General features: G+C 42.4%; 1 protein-coding gene across 1 annotated transcript in view; it reads right to left on the reverse strand.

The window, feature by feature from the left end:
- The window catches only part of LRP4 (LDL receptor related protein 4), a 63841-nt gene extending 40234 nt beyond the window's left edge, over window positions 1–23607 (reverse strand). Inside the window, exons 1-2 of the mRNA XM_054400256.1 lie at window positions 23475–23607; window positions 22816–22905 (exon numbers count right to left, since the gene is read on the reverse strand). Of these exons, the coding sequence (XP_054256231.1) occupies window positions 22816–22905; window positions 23475–23607 (223 nt within the window). The remainder of the gene's footprint in view (window positions 1–22815; window positions 22906–23474) is intronic.
- Between the last annotated feature and the right edge of the window lie 725 nt (window positions 23608–24332).

The following is a 24332-nucleotide window of genomic DNA, read 5'->3' on the forward strand; positions in this document are numbered from 1 at the left end:
TTAAATACAAAGTGACATGACAAATTTTCTCCATGTCCACACTGTATGTATGAATACATTCTATTGCAAAGGAAAACATTAATGCCCCTCACACTGCTGAAGTGGGAGATCAAGGACAACATAGTTTCCTTGAGTCAGGCTATTTGAAAGCAACAGCAAAGAGCAACGTGCCAGGAAGAGACTTGGGAATCAGTCCCAGTCAGAATCAAGGAATCCCAGTTATTAGAATACCTCTTTTGTTTTACAAACTCAATCTTCTACAGCTCAGCGCTGCCATCACAACAGAAGGGACAGCAAAGATTCTGCTTCAGAGAGTCTTCTGGAGTCTTCTCCAGGCTCTGAGATTTCTAGAAGCAAACCTTTCATATGTCACTGCTTTAGACATTTCAGTATCCAGTAAAAGAAGAAAAAAACATCTTTCCTTATTTGTCTGCAGAGATTAAACTATGAGATTTTCCTGTGTGTAACTGACATTTACAAAAAAGCAAGAGAAAGGGATTTTCAGGTACACAAACTGACCAAGAGAAAATGTACTCCAAATGTCAATATATAAAGTAATAATGACATTTTTCCCAGCCTTAAAATTAGACTGAGCTCCCAGCCCTTTTCTCTCCTTCCTGCCCTTACAGAACAATACCCTGCACAACTCTAGACTATCTACCCTGTGCAAACACAAATATTTATGGTATTACCCCGCATATTCTCTTAATAAATCTCTCCCTTAAGAGTGAACAGGCTATAGCCCACCTCTTGCAAAGAAAAAGGTCATGCCTGAACTTCTGTCTGACATTACCTAGACAATCTATATAATCAATATCACTGTTAAACAAATGATTATTCTATCAATCAACTACCCCCTCAGGCTAGCCTGTGACTGGATTCTTTTTGCATAGTTCCTTCTTTCTGCAAAGCAAACAAATGCAAAGTTCTCAGATTAAACAACAGATCATAAAGAAAGAAGTAGAGAGAGATCTCTCTCCCAAGTTGTAGTTATAGACTGAACTATTGCTGGACTTTTTTTATCTCATTTGTTACACCTAGCGTATCTGTGATGAACCATGAGCTGCAGCAAACTAAGAAAAGAGCCTAATTATTTCTTTTCTATTCTAACTGAGAAAAGCAGAGTCTGAAAAAAAATTATGTAACTACTTTATAACTCTCTCAAGAGAATTCCCTCCAGCAAAGGCATCCACTTGTGCACATTAAGCTAAGATCCAGGTTTAGAAGGGATGCACTTCCTCCTTGAAGAACAATTCCATGAAAAGTTTCTCTTGCAACAAAACTGAGTGAGGGGATTTCTGTCAGGTCTGCTGCCTGCTGAATTTGACCAACCAAATTGGTCGTGGAATCTCCTTTTGCTGGTGTAACAAACCTTCATTTTTTCACTCACCTCAGTTAAAAGTTATCTTTATAAGGTTTAGTGGAATGCATCTCAAGGTATTACTGTGTATGCTAGAGAAAGTGGCTGACATCTAATGTATCAAGAGATAGGGACAGGAAGAACATCAAGTGAATAAGGAACAGAAAGAAGGAAAGGCAAATGAAAGAGGGCAGACTGGTCAGATTCTCAACGGACTTAGAAGGTATGGCCAGGCAAAGGCTGACTTAAAATGACTGCAAGTGGATGATGTAGAATCAGAAGGCAAAATAAGCAGCACAGATATCCCTAAGGCAAAGCAATACATCATCTAGGCAATGTATCCAACTATTAGAAATAAACACAAAGAAATTTAGAAGAACCACAAATCTTCCCACCCATAAAAAAGAATCAAACAGGATCTTTCAAACTGACAGTACAGCCAGTTCAGGAAGAAACACCTTCTGATGTTGCCTACCACTATTTAGAAAGGCAGAGCAAGCTCTATATTGTATCTAAATCCCCTTTTCCAAAGCAATTTTTCTACCATTATCCTCAGAGTATCCCAAAATATTTATTCCAGATACTTTAAGCTCCAATACTTGGAGTGCAAGACAATGATAATTATCCCCATTACTCCCAGGAAAAAAAAAATTATTGAAGTACTTGTGATATTGCTCCAGCTCCACCGTGTTGTTGGGTAGCTTCACCAACAGCAAAGGATCAAACCTCAAGACAACCAGTTCTTAAACTAAGGGAATACATTTAATAATTTACTTCTGGGTAAACACAATGAGAGAGTTGGAAGAAAAAAAGTAAACATAAGTTCTTTTAGCTCCTGAACAGCAGCATGAAAGCATGGCTCTGCAACAGCAGAGAATGAATTAGTGCAGCTGTCCCAATCTGCAAACTGCAATTTAATTTGCTGTATTGTCAAACACATGGTTATCCTCAAAAGTTGCTGCTAATATCAAGTTTATATACATCTATATACACATACATACACATGTATTAACTCTGTTCTTTCCACCTCACTAAAGTTGCTGTGTCTGAATCACCTCCAGATTGTTTTTACCATGCTATAGAATCCGTTGGAAGCTAAGGATACGTTATGACCCAGATATCAACACACTCTCCTATGCATTAGCTATAGTACTATTATGTAAGCATAATTTGCTTAACTAGTCCAAAGTACACCCCTTGTGAATCTAATGCTTTATGATTTGTGACCTTTAAGGGTAACTCACCTCCTAGTCATCATAACGATGCATTCTATAAACCATGGTTTACCCTGGTTTTACACTTGGACAAGTAAAGCACATTGTTCAGAAAGCACACTAATTCCAAACTAGAAACAGTATCAGAGAACCAATCCTGGATGATTAGCCTTCATCCAGTAAAAAGAACAGGTTGAATGACACCTTGGACCCCCTGCAGAAAGCAGGGATTTTCTCAATTCTTTCTATGTGGATAGTATTTCATCCTTGCTGTTCCATGATTATTTCTCAGTGCTCAGAGCTCCGGTGACATTACCCTGTAACAGTATCTGTAACAGTAGAGGGCCAGAGAGGATAAAGATGAGAAGCATGTTTTCTTCAGCTTCCTCAAAGAGAAGCTGAAGTAATGCATTTGGTGCAAGAAGCCTCAACTGAAGACTTATTCTTTAAAAATCAGGCTCTCATTAAACACTGGGAGCATGAGACAGAAGACTAACCAAGCATGCACATAAACCTCCAGCATCACATTTCAATCCCAGGAACAGCACAGAAGGGAGCACTTGCTGTTCAGGCAACTGGACCAACAATCAAAGCAGAACTATCTACTTACACTAGGCACATTCTTCTGGAGCAGGAACAATGAGAGGTGCCTCTGGGCTTAGCCATGATGAACATTTTTCCCAAAACTTCTCATCACATGGCATGCCTGGACATTTCACCAACCTTCTGTATTCAAAAATCATTTCACTTACACAGGAGGCAAAATCTTGGTGCATTTTAACAGTGTGATATATATAAAACAATACACAAAAGCACAACAGAAGCACTGCCAGGTGCTGAGCTGACATCTCTCAACTTTCCCAGCTTTTCTTGATACCTCATGTGGCCACTACACAAATTTCCTTGTCTCTCACTTGCCCATGAGTACAAGCAACCAAAAGGCCATCTTCACTGTCTGCAGTCTGGGCCCCTCCAGATGCTACAGCAGCAGGATCCAGTAACCAAACAGTTTTCATAGCAAAGTGTTATACAAACAGCCTTCAGATTTTAAAAACAGGAAGTCAGTCTAAACACAAGCCTCATACTTAACATCTGCCATCACCTTAATTTTAGCATGGTATGCTCAGTTTCTTCAGATTCTTTCCAAATACTCTCCTCATCTTCGTGTTTAGCTGACAAATGAAATGTCTCCTGAGCAAGGGTGGGGGTTTTCTCCCCCCAGGTCTCACTCTTGAAAAGATAGTTATCATTTTTGTAATGTTATGTCTAAAGCTGGCAAAACAGTCATATCATTTCTGGCTGAAAAGCAAATGTCAGTAATCAACCCATTATTTCTGCACGTAAACAATATTTTGTTACTCTGTTGGTTTTTTTACTTTCCTCCCCAGCCCCCAGCAACTCTTTATTAGGCCCAATGATACAAGCCATAAAGAAAACCCTAATACACAAAAGCTTCATTTTGCTGATGAGGTCACTAGGAACCCTCAGAGCTATTACATAACAGACCTGTAATTGCTAGAGATTCATAGAAACACTGATATTACAAAGGAAGATTAAGTAGAAAGAATAATTACCAAACTCAACTCTGTAGCCTTTGTTTTGTTAGAGTGCAGACTGCTAGGAGAGACTGAAAAGACTGTTTCTTTTAGGTCCTGATGCTATGCTTCTTTCCAAAAGGAGAGATGTTAATTCTATTTTCAGTAAGAATAAGGACAGATGGCAGCTCTTACCACTACTTGGATGAAATTCAACCTTTTACATGCTGTTGCTTCAACATGGAATCATTTAACAGCCCAGGATGAAATGGACCTTGAAAGACCACCTGGCCCAAACTTTTGTGGGTAAAAGGAGCCTAGACAAGATTATCTAGCACCCTGCCCAGTTGTGTCTTGAAAGCCTCCAGTGACAGGGACTCTAGCGTGTTCCTGGGGAGGTGTTTCAGTGATTCTTCTTAGCATGAAAACAAAACAAACAACCAAACAAGTCTTTCTTATGTTAAGATGAACATGTGTCTGTTCTTCAGGGTTCACCAGCTCTGTCCAGCTCTGGCAGCATTCTAGCAACAGCAGGATTTTCTAACAGTCCTATAATATGAATGTGGTTTCCTCAAATGGATGTCGACCCAGACTACTGCAGGAACAACTGTCAAAGATCCTAGGACTGATGGTCAGCACCATTCTGCCTTCCCACATTTCCTTTCTTTCCAGGTACTAAGAACTGACTGTATAAGAGACTCTTCTACTCCATGCCACCCTGTTAATTGCACCTTTTTCTCTTCATCCTAACATCCTGTTATTTTTTAAAAGCAGTAGCAGTGAATTCATAGCCACCAGTTTGCTTCTGCCGTCCTACAATCCTGCATGTGCCTGTAAGACAGGGTAGCACAGCTAACCATGGCAAAATATCCACTTAGTTTTTTCTAAACTGCAAGGAAAATAGCACCAACAGGTTTAAAAAAACTCCAGCCCTATGAAAACATTTAGCATCATTTACAGTTGCAGACTGCTCAATTACGAAGCCTCTGGGAAGAATAATCACTCCTTTGGTTCAGGGCTGGGCAACACATGGATCAGGATTCCTTCCCTCCATGGACAGGCACCTAACTCTGCATTTCATGGCTTACAGAAGATCTTCAATGCAACACTGAAATTATTCTGCAACCTCACAAACACAATGAAAAACATGACAGTACCAGCTTTTATAACTCTAATCCTACCATACAGAAATCCCCAACAGAGGACAGAAGGTAGAAGAGGATATTGAAGAGGTGTGAAAAGGCAGTACGAACATTTGACAGTTACATTAACAAAGGCGAAAAATCCCAGGACTGTCTAGAAGAATTGGAATATGAATAATGGAATTAAAATGTGAGAAGGAAAGTCCTAATAGTGACAGGCATAGGTCTGTGGGGTTTTTTTCCCCAAGGAAAGTGTAGAAGGGTATCCCCAGAAACATTTCTTAACACATTCGCGCTAAGCATCTGAATATTTTGCCCTGGCTTCAACAGATGCACTTCATTTCTTATTTCTATATTTTAAGAACCCATGAACATCTGACTGCTTATTCAGGGTTAAAATTAGTGAATTCAGTAGCACAGTCTTTAATAGCCTCTTTAACATCTTGTACACCTGCTTTTAAAAGGTTTGTGTCAGATACCATTTTGCTCTCTCCACTTCCAGGCCAGGTTCACTTTTACATTCCCACCACATACACATCTTGATGAGGGCAGACCTTGGATGTTTCAGATGGCCTTGAACATAATTCAGTTGATAAATTTTCCTTCTTCATCCAGCACTTCCCTGAGTGTTTCTATTGCTAAACAGTTCAGCTTTCTTTGCTTGCCTATCTTGAAGAAAAATGAAAAATTTGGATTCCTCCCTCTTACCCAAATAGCAGTTTCCACTGAAGGAAAAGTACAGTTAATCCAGCTTTAGAAGAGGGATTTGCTGACCATTGTTTAAGCCCAGAGCTCTGCTGGCAGACACAGTAAAGGCAACATTACAACACAACAGTCTGATGTCAGAAAGGGCACCATGCACTGATAAAAGTCAACAGAGTTTTCTTTTTTTTTTTTCTTTTTCTTTTTTTTTTTTTTTACTCCCACTAAGAAGCAACCAAAGCAGTTGTGAAATATTTCAGTTTTATTTGAGGAAGAATATGATAGTGGTAATGCTGTAAATAAAAAAATTAATATAATAAAAACCAAGTTGATGCACCCCAACCAGAGAAGAGGTTGAAGATGTTGTCATTTTTTGGTAATTGAGTGCTGTGCCTACTTCAGCAATCTCCAAGTGAGGATGGAAGTTTCCCAAGCTTAGAGGTTACCCTCTCAGTTTGCAAAAGGAGGGATACCTGAGTCCTGCACCAGCTGGTTCCCAGTAACATAGTCTGCTGAACAAAGTTCTAGGGAGAGGCCAACTATCAAGCACAACTACCCTCAGTTCTCATATTAAACTGCACAACTACACAGATTAGACCTGAAAAATGCTGCATTTCATATAATCATGAAAAATAAATATAAAGAACAGAAATTCCACAGGGCATCTCTTAATTGGGACCTAAAAAAAATAAGGAGAGCAACAAAAGTGCAAATTGAGTTAGTGCTTGGTTGAAATGAGTATATGCATGAGACAGAGCAAGACTGGAACAGAAGCTGTATTTTCAGAAACATGCCATGAGTCAACATATACAAGGCCTTTAAAACTATATTTGAGTCTCTATAGCCCAGTTCTGATCCCAGTGAATAAAGACTACCAACCTCACTGAAAGCTACACCACACATCCTGGGAACAGGAAAGCCTTTATAGAAGCAACTATTGAAAAGAAATATTGAAGAAGGATTTGAAGACAAAATGACTCAAGGATCAAGAAGCAACTGCTGTAATTCCTTCTCCCAAATTCTTCAAGTCATAAACAAACACTTGGCAATAAACAATGGGACAACAACTGAAGTCTCCAGATACTCGTCCCATCTCTATCCATATCTTCTACAGGGTTTGAAAAAATTCCTTCTTCCCCTCTAGAAGTGGGAAAACTGTTATTATATCAGTGCAGTGTATTAAGGTTTAATGTGTTTCTAAGCATATTTGTATAAAAGGTGCAGCTGAAGGGACAGCATTACTGCCATGAAATCCTAGTCAAAAACAGATTCAAATGGGCTGGGCTACCAGCACATGGACATCAAAAAATCAGGTAAAGGACCATAAAAGATAATGAGAAACGGCAGCAAATCAAGCTGCAGAGGGTAGAGAAAGCTAGCAGATATGTTAGGGATCAGCATTAGCTCCAATCCCATTAAATAAGTTCATTAATGATCTGGAAGAAAAAATAAGTATCATGTTAAAGGGCCTGCAAATAATACCAAAAAAGGAAATACTATTCTACTAATACCACAAAGTAAAAAGAAATAATATAGAAGGGACCTCAGAAGAACAGATTACGGGCAGGAAATTAAGATTTGATCTTTAGTTAAAAGAAAAAAAATTAAAACTTGTGCATCTGCTGGACAACAATTTGAAACAGATACTCAAAAAAACCCAAAAACCCAACAACAACAACAAAAAAAACCCAAACAAACCTGGGGTGCCTGGAGAAATCAAGGAGCAATAATATAAAGGAATGGCTATCTTGTCTTTTATTATGACACAATGTGTCCAGAGAAGGGCAACAGAGCTGGTAAGGGGTCTGGAGCACAGCCCTGTGAGTAGATGAGGGAGCTGGGGGTGTTTAGCCTGGAGAAGAGGAGGCTCAGGGGAGACCTTATTGCCATCTACAACTACCTAAAGGGAGGTTGTAGCCACCTGGGGGTTGGTCTCTTCTCCCAGCCAACCAACCACAGAACAAGAGGACACAGTCTCAAGCTGTGCAGGGGGAAGTTTAGGCTTGATCTTAGAAAGAAGTTCTTCACAGAAAGAGAGATTGCCCATTGGGATGGGCTGGCCAGGGAGGTGGTGGAGTCAATGTCCCTGGAGGTCTTTAAGAAGAGACTGGATGAGGCACTTAGTGCCATGGTCTAGTTGATTAGTTAGGGTTGGGTGATCAGTTGGACTTCATGATCTTGGAGGTCTCTTCGGTCTCTTCCAACCTGTCTGATTCTGTGATTCTGTAATATGGTAGCCAGAACCCCAACTTTAGGCTAAATATGCATGTGTCACATGGAGAAGACACCTTCTCCCCATGCAGTAGTGAGGTATGAGATTGAACTCCACACTGAGACTGATAATAGTGAAAACAAACAACATGTTCTAACCATAGCAACAAAATGTTTATCAAGACATGTTAAGGCACACTGCTACCTCAAGACATCAAACAGATTCTGTTTGAACCCTGAACCAACATGGCTTTTTTCTCCCCACCCCCCTTCTATTTATTTCTTTAAATCAGACAAAAGGCAATGATTTACCAATTCTGTATTTTTTTCTTTCTTTTTTTTTTTTCTTCTGACAAAGACCTTTATTATCCCTCGTTTCCTGTGCAACCTCTCAGTTGCCTATGAAAGTAACCCGTGGTGGACAAAGTGAAGTCCCAGTACAGTAACAAGAATCTTTCAACCACCAAAGCATGTTAAGCACATCAAAATCTCAGCCCAAAGTCTCTGTCCAAAGGCAGACAAGAAGTATCAGGTTGATGATAACTATTTCCAAGCAGCTGAGGAATTCTATCAAGCAAGGCCAGACAGGAGCAAGTCTTATCTGAGGCTTTTCCTCCCAGTCCTCTCTTCAGACTCCTGTACAGCTCTTTCCTGGTGACACCAGAATTACTCTGTAAGAACCTGGTAAAACTTCTCAACTGTTATCCAGATCATCATTTGACTGAAATATGAACATACTGCTATGCTTTCTGCATATTTACTTCCCATTAAATGGCTAATGTTCCACTTTCCCTAACGCCAAGGTTCCCTGAAACACTTGCAGCTGGCAGAGGAATCAAAACTGCAGGTTTTGTTCTGTACCTCTGCATATCTGCCAATCACTGCTATCAAAAAAAAAAAAAAAAAAAAGTACCTTATTAGCCTTGTATTGGTCTGCTTCAGGAATCTTGTCCAATGTCATTAGAAACAGACATCTTTTACAAAAGACTTTGAGCCTTCAAAAGACCACAGTTCAAGACCAATGGTTCTCCCATTCTCTCTACAACTGTGTTCAAAAACATTAAAGAGGGAGCATCTGTCCTCACCTTCAACAGATTCTTGGTAAAACAAGAAAGAAAAAAGGGACAGAAAAGCTGCAGCATACCATCTCTGACCTCCTGTTTCTCACCTCCAAGGCCCCTCGTGGATGAAATTCAGGCTCCTAAATCGTTTTAACTCACATACTTATATTTTCTCTGGACTAATCCATATTTCCTACATATAAAGTTGGATTTGAAGGAGCAAGAACATTATGCTTCCCACATTGTGAAATTTTCCTCCCTTCAGATCTGACATTTCGTTATCTGTAGATTTTACCTCGTAAACAGAGAGCATTTCATCCATATTGTATTATGAAGTTCACAATGATAGTTGAAGGATGCCATCAAGAAACATGCTTTGCTGATTTTAGCCTGGAGAGGCATTTCCTTATGTAGCTGCAAGCTTCTGCACAACTGCACATTAATAGAGAACTACAACAAAGAGTCCAAGGGACAGATATAAAGAGCTCAGAATTATTAGTCACAGAAGACCACTCCACTCAAGCACATTAAACAGAAAGGAAACACCACTCAGAAATAGAATAATAAAAGGTTGCTGCTGCATAACAGCATTCAGAAATGCCATCATCCACTCTACAACAGCGCAGCAATGTTTAGCTGGGCCACCAGTACCTGGCAGGCAGAACTACGTGACTCAAACTCTTTCCAAACACACAGGTGATAAACACTTTAAAACACCACCTTAAGCCAACATCATGATTTGCAAGAATTAGTCACCTCAGCAACATGAGGCACGTAACTTTCCATTTCTTCCACAGTTGGGTGTTGTTTTTTTTTTCAAAACCACACACTAATAACCTCTATCCTTTCCTGCCCCATGAGGGTTGTGATCAACTTCTCATGAATCACAGACTGCAGAGATACTAAAATTTAGGAAAGAATGGCACAACAGCAGCAATGTTACCGTGAGACCTTCATGATACCAAACAATTGCTAAATGCCAGCTAGAGAAGTAACCTGCTGCTTTAAAGAGATAACCCATAGGAAAAAGGTACTTCTGATGTATTTCGCCTACTCTATTGACCAAAAAGTTTCACTAGAATGACAGAACTTGAGAACAAAGCTCACTGAGCCGCTGGAAATCTTTCTACTATACCAAAGTTCATGGAGATAAGCTACAGACATTGCTGAGGACTAGTTAAACACTGGAGCTTGCTTTCCCAGTTACAGGACAGAAAACATGGGTATTTTAAGTTCCACAAGCTCTCCTTTAACTTCTCCATTACTCCACAGACAGATGGATTTCTCTCATCCTTTTGTTCTGCAAATACGTTGCAGAAACAAAGGGAAAGATGTACAGACATAAAACCACTACTGGCTGTTGTTGGAGTATACAAAGAATGGTCCAAAACATAAACCTAAGTAGCTTTGATTCATACTCATCATAGAGGATATTTCTAAATAAATGTGAGGCAGCTATGTTTTAAATTTTTGGTCAACTGACATGCACCACTTCAATCAAATTCTACCACTTACAGTCTTCAGAAGAAATGATTTGGGCAAAGCAGGTTATCACCAAGTCCTTAAGAAGAGATCTCTGCTCTTGATGCTACAGTATTTTGTGAAAGGCTTACTTTGATCACTGCTGTTCCTTGAATGTACCACAGCTTTACGCAGGCTACCACACTTGGGTTTTGGTGGCAGCAGAACATGAAAGCAGAGCTCTGCAATCCACTGGAAAAGCCAGAAAAAGCAGCAGAGTAAATACTTGAAGCAATTACCCTATAGAGAGCCTTACATTACCTCAGCTACAGGAGCACCCATGGTTTACTACTGTCACAGAAAAGATATGTTCTGTCACTTCTGGGAAAAGACCTTGAAGAATCAGAACTTCAGAGGTATTTCACTGAATAAAGATGAATGCAAGCAGCCTACAACATCTAATGAAAAACAGCTAGGCATCTGTCACTCATAACAGCAATATGAGAAAACAAAGATGTCATTTGCATCTCTGCATTTCTCCTTTTACTTCACTTCCCTTAGTTTAAGTAACCCAAGTACTAACTTCTAAGCCAAACAAACTTTCAGTACTTTTCCAACATTAACTCTGTTTCTGCTCCCATTCCTGTCATGTCCTTTTCCAAGCTGCGGTCATCACTGGGATTTCACCAAATCCCTTGCTTAACAGCTGAGCAAGACACAGCTGTCATCTCACTGTGCATGGACTAAGTCAACTTGACTGAAGCTAAAAAAACAAGCAAAGACAAACCCACTCAGTTTTCAGTTCTGTATAGGATAGCTATACATCTTCCTGTCTGCATGTACTCTTGAACAGTAATGACCTCCAACTTCAGCAGATGCTACTGAAGAACTGGTTACAGGTCACAGCTCATATTTTAATCTACTGCCTGTAAACTACACCTGTTTAACTGCATCTTCACAATAAGCTAAGCTGTCTTGGGGTGAGGGGTAAAAAAGATGGAGTGGTCTAAAGAGGGCAGCTAAGAGGAGAAAGCACTACTGCCTTCTTTCCTTGAAATGTAGTGATCAGAGGCTTTAGGGAACCAAGAAAAACTGAAAGTGGTATTTTTCCATCTGGGTTGCAAGGATAAAAGCCTGGTAAATGTACTCAGGGAAATCCAGAGGACAAAGGATCCTATCCAGCCACTTCCTTACCACAGATTCTCTAAGAAACTGACACCTTTCTCTTTAGATTCAGAAGCTCCTTGAGCTTCTCCTTCCCCTCACACACCACTTATGATCTGCATCCATGCTTGTCCAGTGCTCTCGGGACTTACAAAGCACCCATAATCTTGGTCACAACACATTAGGACACCATTTTTGACCTGGTCTTCAAGGTTTTACTCTACATTGGCTCTCTGAAATATGCTAAGTCTGTCCCACAGGGACAATCAGCCAACCTCTTTCATATTCCAGGTAATTCAGGCACTGGACTAGCTGTAAGGACATCCTGCCCTTCAGAACATATGCCAGCTTTTTCCAAAACTAGAACTCAGAGCATTCTTTGGACCACTTAACCTATTCAAGACAAAAGCCAAGCTCCTCCGCCTGATAGGTCACAGAACATATAACATGGATAGTCAGACACTTCTTTTCAGGAGACAAAGAAGAAAACATTTTCAAGTCCTCCTTTTTAGGGAACCTAATGTCCTAGCTGGACTGAAGTGTTCCAGGTATATAAAGGAAAAAAAAAATGCACAGAAAAGGCCAGGTTTCCTGGACAAGACAGAGACTGTTCTCTTACAAGGTCATTTTAAGGAGTTTATTTTGATCTTCTATAAAAATGCCATCATGTTAGTGGTGGAGCATCTGAGCTTTGTAGCTTTCCAGCTCACTGCCACACAAGAGACTGGGAAGCCAACCACAAGAGCTCTGCTTAGCAGAGGAGCTCTCCAGCAAAGGAATAGCAATACCCACTGAGGTTTTGTGGCAACAAGGAGGCAGAAGCTTGTTTTTGCAATCCCACATTCGGGAGGACTTCAAAAACACAAACCACAAGATCAATGCAGCTATCTTGAGACAAAGAGAGCTGTTCTGTACATATTTTCTAAAAAATAACCCCCTACATGATATTATGTTGCCCTCAGAGGATGAGCAGCAAACAGGCAATTATTAACTGGTCAGACTGAGCTGAAAGTGCAGGGTTGGACCTGGCAAAGAGAGAAGTATCACACAACCACAGAGGTATCACAGCAACTGTGTGGCCTACCAGAGAAGTGGATTAACTTTAAAGTAAAAAAGAAACCTCTACCAGTAACACGTTATAAATATATACACATACACACGTGCACTCAAAAACACAAGCTTAACACAAGCATGTTTGACAGGGTAAGCTCTTTCCAATAGAATTGCCAACCGGAAAAACAGGAACATCAGTGACTAGGGTTACTGCAGGGCAGCTATGCTGTACATCTCTATTCAGCCCACCCATATTTGTTTGCTTTCTAAGCACAACACGAAACACCAACCTACACCTCCCACAGCACCTGGACTTCAGACTCCTCTGCAACGCTTAAGAAGTGGTCACAAAACTCTTCCTGTGCTTCAGCTGGAAGTCTCAGGTGCTGCCCTCAACAAATCCACAAGCTCTATGGCTCATTCATACTCACATCCCAGAAAAATTCACTGCAATAGTGGAAAGCACAGGAGGATCCCTTACAGCCAATTTAATGTGGTTTACATTGGGTTTCACCTTCAATGAAACCGTAGGAACAGCACTGGCGTGGGGGGAGGAAGATCAACAAAAAGTAAAATGACCTAATTACAGAACCACATCTTTGTAGGTATGTGCAAGGCCTCCACTACTATGGTGTCAGAATGCCTTTTTCTACTAATGAACAATTTCAATGCCTCTTCAAACTGGGAAGGTATTATCTTCAATTCAGAAGCACAAAATGGAAGCCCAGCAGCACAGATCTGTGAGTATTTGGGTGCCCAAGTCACTAAAATCAATACCAAATCCAACATTTAACTGCCATTACACATCTGGCCAAAGAGATTTAGACCTGGCTCTTGGTATTACAGAGCACTCATACCCCCCACTGCAAGCACTCTTCATGCTTGGAAACCTGAGCCCTAAGTGACTTCCCAAAGAGCTTGTGGCCAAACTGAGAAATTAATGCAGATCCTACCCAGTCCCAGTCCACTTCTTAATCAGGGCACAATTTGCCCTGCTCTATTGAGGTCCTTACCCCCAAGAGATCTGTAAAACAAACTTGCAGGAAATCAAAGTCACTACTGCACAAATGCAGAAGGATTTACACATGCTGCTTGGGAAGTCAAAATAACACTTCCTGCTCCACTTCACCAGGCTGCTCCCCTGTGCTCCCTGACCCAAATTAATTCAGATCCAAGTCCTGATTTCCAAAAAAAAAAAAAAAAAAAAAAAAAAAGTCAGAGCCAGGCTCTTGAGATCCTCCTGGGGATTCCCAAGTTTCTGTATTAGCCTTACAATTATTAGAAGGCCAACACTAAAGAAGTCCAGCCCTGAGGCCACTGTTGATCTAATAAACACTGGAATTAGATTTTTTCTCAGTGAAGAGGCTGCCCGCCTGATGGCACAGAGCCAATATTTAAATGCTACTGTTGCTCAGAGCCCTAAATTAGTTTTGGATCTGGGGAGTTTGCCTTGAGCTACAGCCAAAAGAAACATAGGAACTGGAGGGAAATTTGTTAAACGTTAACAGAACTGCAGGAAAGCACTACAGCAGGGCTAGTAGGTGGCAAGGAGGATGGAGGGGAGGCCACAAACAAACAGAAGAAAGAGAAACAAGAAGCAAGACATGTGAAGTCAGCAACAAGTAAGATTTTTGTGCAGAAGTGACCCCCCCACTCAGTTGCATAAACAGCAGACTTTTTAGGTCTTATGTGCTCATAAATATGTTTGCAATTACAGCAGCTCTCATCTACCTTACTCTTCAGAGGTTGGCTCTGTCAGTGCTCGGTTACCATGAAACTTGATTCTCACCCTTGGTCAGCTAAGACCTGCTGCCTAAGATCTCAACAGACCCCACCTTACCAGAGGGGTTGGCACACAGCTGCTGCAGGAGCAGCACTTGCAGCAAGCTCTCTTTTCTTGAACAGGATGTACTGAAAAGCTTGTAAGAGCCTGTCTGCTCGTGTTGTTCTCCATTTTACTGATGAATTGTGGGACTTAGGCAGTACAATGCTCTTCTTCCCTTCAATACTCAAACACTTAATACAGATGTCTATGCAGAGAGAGTTTAAAGACACTACTGTTTTGCCTTTTTTTTTCTTTTCCTTTTCCCAATAGGAAGGAGCAGAGCATAAGGTCTTGTCCATTTGACAATTGTTTCCTGTAAAGCCAAGCCAGTGAAAGCACAAGCTGCATTGGTAGCTTTTGATGGAAGTGGCCACAGATGCAAAACAATAGAAAGGGAGACCAGCAACTTCTTTCTCAGAGAGCTTCTGTCATGGGTGCTATCCACAAGTAAATGAGGGAAGGGTTGTGAATATTGTACACCCAGACTTTAGGAAAGCCTTTGACATAGTTTCTCACAGCATTCTCCTGGAGAAAGTGACAGCTCATTGCTGGGTGAAAAAACAGCTGGGTGGCTGAGCCCAGAGAGTTGTGGTGAATGGAGGTAAATCTGGTTGGCAGCTGGTCACAAGCGGTGTTCCCCAGGGCTCAGTATTTGGGCCTGTTCTGTTTAGTATATTTATCAATGACCTGGACAAGAGGATTGGTGTGTACACCTGCTCAGTTGGCAGACCACACCAAGTTTGGAGGAAGTATTGATTTGCTTGAGGGTAGGAAGGCTCTGCAGAGGGATCTGAACAGACTGGATATATGGGTCAAGGCCAGTAGTACAAGCTTCAACAAGGCTGAGTGCCTGGTCTTGCATTTGGGTCACAACAATCCCATGCAATGCTGCAGGCTTCAGGAAGAGTGATTGGAAAGCTGCCCAGTGGAAAAGGACCTGGGGCTGTTGGTCAACAGCCAGCTGAATATGAGCCAGCAGTGTGCCCAGGTGGTCAATGAGGCCAACACCATCCTGGCCTGCATCAGGAACAGTGTGGCCAGCAGGCCCAGAGAAGCCATCAATTGCCTGTACTTGGCACCAGCAAGGCCACACCTAAAATAATGGGTTCAGTTTTGGGCCCTTCACTGTAAGAAAGATGTTGAGGTTCTAGAGCATGTCCAGAGAAGGGCAACAAAGCTGGTTAAAGGTCTAAAGCCCTTTCGTGAGGAATGGCTGAGGCAACTGGGGTTGTTTAGTCCAGAGAAAAGGAGGCTGAAGGGAGACCCTATCACTCTCTACACTACCTATAAGGAGGCTGCAGCAAGATAGGTGTTGGCCTCCTCTCCCAAGGAACAAATAAATAGAATGAGAGGAAATTGACTCACAATTGCACAAGGGAAGGTTCAGATTGCATATGAGGAAAATGTCTCACTGGAAGTATTGTCAAGCATTTGAACAGCCTGCCCAGGGAAGTGGTTGAGTCCCTGTCCCTGGAGATATTTAACAGACACGTAGATATAGTGCTTAGGGACACAGTTTGGTGGTGGACTTGGCAGCACCTAGTTAACAGTGGGACTTGAGGATTTTAAGGCTGTTTTCCAACACAAACAATTCTATAGTTCTATGAACTGGAAAGAATGAGGAGCTTTAGGTAGCAAAAAATAATCCCTCTGTCATCTTCCCAGTGCCCACAACAGACCATTATTTGCTTGAACTACATCTCCACTCTTTCTACCTCTACAGAAACATTTCCAATCCAATGGGCACACCTGTGCACAGGGTACTACAGAAAAGGATAAAACAACGAGAGCACGCTGATTAGAGATCGTGCCATCCTCCACTGTGTCACACTTGAAGCTGAGCATTGCTGGGGGGAGAGAACATTTTCCCCCCCTCAATATCTTTGTACTGCAACACAGAAATCCCTTTCAGAGCTTGAAGAGTTGATCTGAATAAATCATCTGTGCTTCTGAACAGAAGAAGCAAGCTACAAACAAGGTATTAAAGAAGCAAGAGAATGAGCAGAGGGCATTCAATCATGTTCAGACATTAAACCATCTGAGTAAAAAGAAGGGTTAAAGAAAACCAGAAGTATCACAACCTGGACTTTTTTTGCACACATCTGAAATTAAATCAGTACATAATAAAAAGGAGGGTTTTCACTCACAGAAAGAGGTCTCAACCATCTTGAAATTCCATCCCATCAAGGCAGAGATAATGTATGTCCAAGGTGTCCATCTGCATTCAAACTCCACATCAGTCCCCAAGTTCAGAAGAACTGCAGCTTTGTTCTCACACAGATTGCAGCATTCTTTTAAATACTCACCTATGTTTTTATCTTACATCTAGTACAGGAGTATTCATGTTTCTACCAAGTTCATTTGCAACAATCCCCAAGGAGTCTGTGGAACTTTACAAGTCTCTTCACACATTTTTCCTGTTGTCACACTCATGATATCACAGGAAAAAAGCTCTGCTAAACTGGACAAAACCATTAAAATAAAGCCAGCAGCATTCGAGCAAATTCCCATACAACCTCTCCATGAACAAAATATCCCTAAATCTTATTTTCATTCATCAGGCACTTGTCTTTCATGAGATACAGTCTGTTTACAGGTCGCCTGCTGGGCACACAACTCCTTCCCCAAAGGACAGAAGTCCTCTCACACAAACATGTAAACACAGACTGAGCAATGCTGATTCTCTGAGCACCCCTCTCCCCCTGTAAGCCTTGCAAAGGGTTAAGGCACAGTTATCACATGCTGGTAGGCTGAGAGCTTTATGTCTATAATGTGTATGTAGGCTCCAGACTCTCCCTTTAATGGAGTTCCACCGCAATTAATCAGTGGGTTTCTTTATAAGAAAAAAATAATAATAATAAAACCCGGCGAGCACTCTATTCAGCCCAATTCAATCTGTCCAGCCAAATCTCATGACCAGCTGGAATGCCCCTTTCCTAGCCTGCCCAGCAGGATACCCAAGAATGGCGTGTGAATGTTTCTCTCTGCTCCTGCTCCAGCGTTAAAATGAACAATAGTCCCTGCCAGTGTCATTCTTCAGCAATTCATCTCCTCCTGTCGTCAGACTCTTTCGATCCTTCTTGCCCCTTCCACCTTTTTTGTATAATAAACAACAGCAGATAGGCAGCAATATAATAAAATAAAATTGTATTTACTTGGGAGACTTGGGGGAAGAGGCAAGAAGGAAGCTGGGGAGAAGAACAGCCCCCACCCCCCTCCTGCAAAGAAGACACAGAAGGGGAGCATTCTCAGGACCCAGCTGACCTGCTCTGCTCCACGCCTGGTTTCCCTTCTGCAAGAAGCATCAAATTTGCCAAGAGGGCTGTAGGGGGGACAGGGTCCTTTTCTTCTGGAGGATGTTGGAACTGTAATTACAGAGAGGCAGTTTCCGGAGGGAAATTAACATGGATCTCAACTCATGTTCCCTGTGTTTTTCATGTGCAGACCTGTGGCCTTTACTCGACTTTCTCATTTACCAGGCAATGGGTCTAAAGAGGCTGAAAGAGGCTGCAAGCAGAGCATTATAAGAGACTCAGATCTCCTCTTCCTGAAGGAGCAGAAATAGTAGGGAAATGCTATGGGACAGCTGCAATATAAAAAAATATATTACAGAATATAAATGTAGACACAGGTATTCCCCATGGACTAAACGGCCCATGAGGAAGAGGCTAACCACAGAGGCAGCACTAAACAGCATACTAAGAAACTGATCATGACTCCCCAACACCAACTCTCTCTTCATTGAAGGGAAACAAGGGACCAGGTGCAATGGTACAGAACCTAGAAGAGTTGAGCATATTTACTTTTACAGGTGTGAATTTTAAAGGTTTGCTTCCTGGCACGCAGAACTGAGCAACAGTTTTTCAAAAACATCATCTTATACAGCACACTTCAACAGCAGCAGGATTTATTTTCTTCTGATTACACTGAACATTTAAAATCTGTTATAAGTAAAGTTTAAAAAGAAATCTTTAATGAAATCTCAGAATTAAATTCACTTGCACAGCTTTTAACAGGCCCCTTCTGCACTTATGAGACCACACAATCCCCACATTACTTGCAGCACGAAGTCCTGAACTGTCAAACAGTTCATAAACACAGACTCATTTGTCTTCAGATCTTCCTGAATTAAATTACTGATTCACCAGCTCCATTTTATGGATTTCAGACAGCCAAAGTCCGAAGCCACTAACCTCTGTTACTAAGTGTCCAACCTGAAGAGCCAAGGAATGGACTGCAGAAGTATTGGATGCTTGTAAAACACAACAGAGGGGGAAAAGGGAGAAATGCAGGTGGTACAGAACAGTGTGCCAAACAGGTCAGCTTCAGGCCTCTCAAACCTGCAAGGCCCTTTTTTCTAAGAAAAAGGAGAGGCAAGAGAAAAGAATCTGAAAGACAAGTTTCATTGTGGGTGAACCACTACAGAGAAATGGGACAGGCTAGACATCAGAAAAGAGAGAAAAGGCAGTGACCCATCTCACACCTGCTACCCAGAACTCTCCTTCCTTCTGCCCACATTGCCTCATTGCTTTACTAATCTTTTAACATGACCAAATGGGTAGATGAAGGGAGAGCAGTGGATATTGTCCTCCTCAAATTCAGCAAGGCTTTTGATCCTGTCTCCCAGAACATCCTCACAGACAAATGCACAAAAAGTGGGTTAGACTGGACTGTGAGGTAGTTTGGAAAATGGATTAACAACAGAGTTCAGAGCATTGTGATCAGAAGCACAGAGTTCAGTGGGAGGCCTGTGGCCATGGTGTTCCCCAGGAATCAGTACTAGGTCCAGTTTTGTTCAGCATCTTTCTCAATGATCTGGATGAGGAGATAGAGTATTTCCTCAGCAGGTTCATTGATGATATGAAACTGGAGGAGCTGGCTGACACATTGGACGGCTGTCCTGACATCCAACAAGATCTGGACAGGCTGGAGAGCTGGGTGAAGGAGACCCTCATGAAGTTCCATAAGCACATGTGTGGAGTCCTTCATTTGGGGAGGAATAACACCAGGCACCAGTACAGATCAGGGGTCATGCTGATGGAAAGCAGCTCCATGGAAAAAGGCCTTGGAGTTCTAGTGGACAGTAAGTTATCCATAGGACAGGAATGTGCCCTTTGTGGCCAAGACGGCCAATGGTATCCTGGAGTGCATCAAGAAAAGTGTCCAGCAGGTCTCCCGAGGTTCTCCTCCCCCTCTACTCCATCCTGTTGAGACCACTCCTGGAATATTGTATCCAGTTTTGGGTTCCCCAATTCATGAGAGACAGGGATCTACTGGAGAGAATCCAGTGCAGAGCTACGAGGATGATTAAGGGACTTGAACATCTCTCCTAAGAAGAAAGACTGAGAGAACCGGGGCTGTTTAACCTGGAGAAGAGAAGGCTGAGAAGGAATCTTATTGATGTCTGCAAATATCTGAGGGTGGGTGTCAAAATGAAGGTGCCAGTCTCTTCTCAGTGGTGCCCAGTAGTAGGACAAGGAACAATTGGTATAAGCTAGAACACAGGAAGTTCCACCTCAACACGAGGAGACACTTCTTCACAGTTAGCATGACAGAGCACTGGAACAGGCTGCCCAGAGAGGTTGCAGAGTCTCCTCTGGAGACTGTCAAAACCCACCTGGATCCGCTCTTGGTGGCCTCCCCTAGGTGATCCTGCTTTGGATCTACGATTCCCTGCTTCCATAATCCCATTATCTTCTGTTACTCTTTCTTCTCAACCTTTTCTCTTATTTTTTATTCCCGCCCCCAGCCAAAAAAGGCCCAGAAATTAGAATTGATTCATATCAAGTGCAAACAGTCAAATTTTCCTCTGTGTCTGCTGAGTACACATACCCCAGTTTAAGTCACATGCAAGCTGATTACAAAAGTGCTAAGTGATGCAGATGGAAAAGTGTTAGCAAAAAGCCAACCCTTTAAAATTACCTGGAAGAATTTAAACAGGCAGTCAAGTCACATTCTTCAGTGTTTGGCATTACATAGTTGATTTTCACTTAACAGGCTTGTGGGATGACAGATTCAGCTCCATAGGGGACTCCATTTAATTCCTGGCATTGTAACACAATCTTCAATGCTGCATCGTATCAGACAGAAATAGCCTCATGAAGCTGCCTTCTCCTTACTGCCTGTAGGCCAGCAAAGGAGCCCTCAGGCCGAATGGTGGCCTCTCAGAAGGTATCATCTAGACTACAGTTCCTCTGCAGCCCTTCACTTGGGGCAATAATTGGAGCAGAGCCCCTACTCAACTCAAGCCTGCCACCACATAGTCAATGTTCATCACAGAGACAGTCAAACAGGCTTTTGCTGACAGACTTTTTAACTCCTACTCAGCACAGGGGAAGCATTTCCTCTGTTTTCCAAACTCGTTTTTAACTGAAGTTTCAGAAACAGCTTTAAACAGAAACTGTTCTCTCTCTCTCTCCCTCCAGCTTCAGTCTAGAAAGTTAATTGGCTAAACTTCAATCAATTGAAAAGAAAGAGAAAATCAGGAAGAGACTGGGGTAGGTTTAGCCTCTACGATACTATTCCTTTTCCACACATTATCCCCCTCCTGCTCAAGAGATATCAGGAACCTTATTTTTAATTTCTAATTCACTAACACCATCAAGCTGAACACAAAACACCTCTTCTCAACTTGCACTTAAATCCTTAGGCTTCTGTTGCAGCTCTCAGAAGAAAATGCTTCCAAAAGCTCCTTTGGTTTTTCACTCATATTAGTTGTTCTCTCTGCCTACAAACCTTGCCTCACTTGTAGTTGTGATGCTCTAAGGATACAATGCTTCTACAAAGAGATTATCACAAATCATACAGAAGAACGGAGCAGTCACCAAATGCCAGTGAGGATAAGGATTCTTGAAGATCTCCACACAAGTTATGCACATGATTTTGACTCAGCCCTGTATTTGGCATATTAGTAAATTCTTCCTACAAAGAAGAAAACTTATTCTACCCTCTCTTCCAAATGAGAGGAAAAGGTCTCCCTTATTTAACAGGGCTGACTATATCCATGCTAAGAACTTTACTGCAAGCTTTACCATAGCACAATAGTCTTGCCTTCCCTCGTCTTGTGTATTGTTCCACACACGGACACAAAGTGATCCTGTCAATTGCTTGGAGATGGGATTCAGTTTGGAAATTTTTCTGGAACTTAACTGAATGGAAATGGAAGATGAGCCAGGCCTTGGCCAGAGAGCTCAGGAAGCCCAGTCTCCATGTGTGCAGCCACTAGTAATGCTCAGAATAAAGCTTCTGCAGAAGTATGACCTTTGAGCAAGAGTACTCCCTGTTCTGGGAGAATACTGACACACAAGAGCATCTCCTATCCAGATTTGATTTCTGACAAGATGTATTTGGAACAAGAAATAGGATTCTGGCATCATTTCTACTCGAGCATCAGGTCTAAGTAGACATTTGAATCTCTAATACACAGCAAATTATGTATGCAATACAGCTAACCAATGCTAAAATTTAACATCAAACTATAGGCATGCCAAGCTTGCTGCCAGCCCTGCAGGGAAGGAAAGCAATGTCTAAGGGAGGTGGCCTGGTTACTTTTTCCCCATAACGCTACGGAGTAGTGGTTTCATACAGTCTCTTATTGACACCATTAGGCAGTTCTGTGCTGTTTAGACATTTCCACTGCAGCTTTAGAAATAGGGGACAGCACTAGCACGTACATATGAGCTTAGCTGACTATCTTAGGACTACAGCAACGGGCTCAAGGAACTCCCAAGGCCAAAACCTATTAGATGGTCGAGCTACAAGAGTTTGCTTTAAAGAGACAGTGTTGTCTGCCTAAATTTCCCTTCTCCCTCAGATCCAACTCTGATGCTCCCAAACCCTCTGTAGCTTTAGCATGGATTCTGAATGGTGACAAAGGCTCCTTTTAGAAACCTGAAGAACTAGGGGATAAATTCCTCCACCTATCTCTAGTTTTGTCTCACTCACATATACAAATTTTCTTTCTCCCTCCTGCCTCTCAAACCCATCTTACTCTCCTCCCCTCAAAAGCAATTAAGGAAAAGCTGTAGAAATATTTGCCCAAAGCTGGAGCCTGTTGCTGGGCCCAGCGGTATTGTTGGTAGCAATACACACAGCAAGCTTGCGCTGTGAGGAGCCCTGCGGGACTTCGGGCACTTCGGGAAGGCTTTGTGAGCCCAGCTCTATAGGCACTAGCCGGACTATTGTGAAAGGGAAACAGAAAAATCGTTACAAACTCCAGTGCTCCCCCTCTCCCATCTCCCTCCTTGCTCTCCAAGTGCCCCCCCTCCACCAGCCACCACCTTCCCCAAGACAAATCAAGAAGGGAGGGAGTCGCTCCTGAAGAGAATGAAAAGGTTTCCTCTGTTAGATTTAAGGCAACAAGTCAGTATTGCAAGGAGTCCTTTATCCGGCAGGGAAGCCTCCCACTGCTCCAGAGCAGGGATCCTGGGGGCCAGCTTTCTGAAGGCTGCCATTGATTTGTCACTGGTGATAAGTGAGGATGGGGTGGTTCCCACCATCGCCTGCAGAGGGGACGACTCTCCCACAATGCCCAGCAGGGGAGAGAGGTGGCAAATGAGGAAATGCGGGACTCCACGGTCGAAAAATCCCCAACAACTCTTTTTCTCTAACGAGCAGGAACAAAATGGAGCGACTGTGCTGAGGCAAGGGAGGAGAGGCAATGGTGCAGAGGGGCAATGCCGCTGCTCCCTGGCGAGCAACCCTTCCCTGGGCAAGGAAGCGCAGGGGGCAGCTCTTCAGCCCTCACCTCCAAGGGGCCTCCTAGTGCCAACTCGGTCCGACAATATCCCATCAAAAACTCCCCAGCCGTTCCTTTGCCAACAGCAGGACACTTTTAAACCTGCTCTATTTACATAGAGACAGTCTTCTCTCAAGCACATGCCGCTGGAAACTCGTTCTTCTGCTTTTTAGGAGGGGAAATCTTTTCTCACAGAACTAAATAAATGAAAGAGGCTAATGAAGCACCATGTCTAAAAGGTGAATTCCCAAAGCAACAGGAGATCTTAAAGGAGCACCAGAGCACCCCCAGGGAACATACAAATAGAGCAGCAGCTGCCTGGGCAAGACCAAATGCAGATGGGTGAACTGAAAGCAAGACAAAAGGTGTGGAGGGGAGGGGGGAAAGGTAGGGGAGGTGGAAATAAAAGAAGGAAAAAAAAAAAAACCAAGTAGTAGTAAAGATCCTTTGCCCTTCTGATGTAACTAATGAGGAAAGACTATCAGAACTCGTTCGGCTTGCATTATAAAATGTCTCTCATTTGCTCCGAGGTGCTGAGGAGGTTTGGAAGCACATAGGACATCCTTCCTTCCTTCCTTTCCCTGCCCTCAGCAAAACCCCTCAGCTAGCTTCTACCTCAGATAGGCTAAGGCACACAGGCCTTGTAACATGGCCTGAAGACCAAGAAATTGGAGTCTCCAGAGGGAAAAAAGAGTCATGCCTGCAGCCTCCTTCCAGTTCAATCAGACTAGACCCAGCAATCCAAGGGATCTTATCTGGCAAGATATTACCTCAGGACACTTGTGTGCAGCTCCTAAAGCACCAGTGTATAATCCAGCACATTAAAATAAATGGAAGTTGCCAGGCCGTAAACTGTGACATTCAGCA

This window comes from Indicator indicator, chromosome 4, assembly GCF_027791375.1.
Source record: "Indicator indicator isolate 239-I01 chromosome 4, UM_Iind_1.1, whole genome shotgun sequence".
Lineage (NCBI taxonomy): Eukaryota > Metazoa > Chordata > Aves > Piciformes > Indicatoridae > Indicator > Indicator indicator.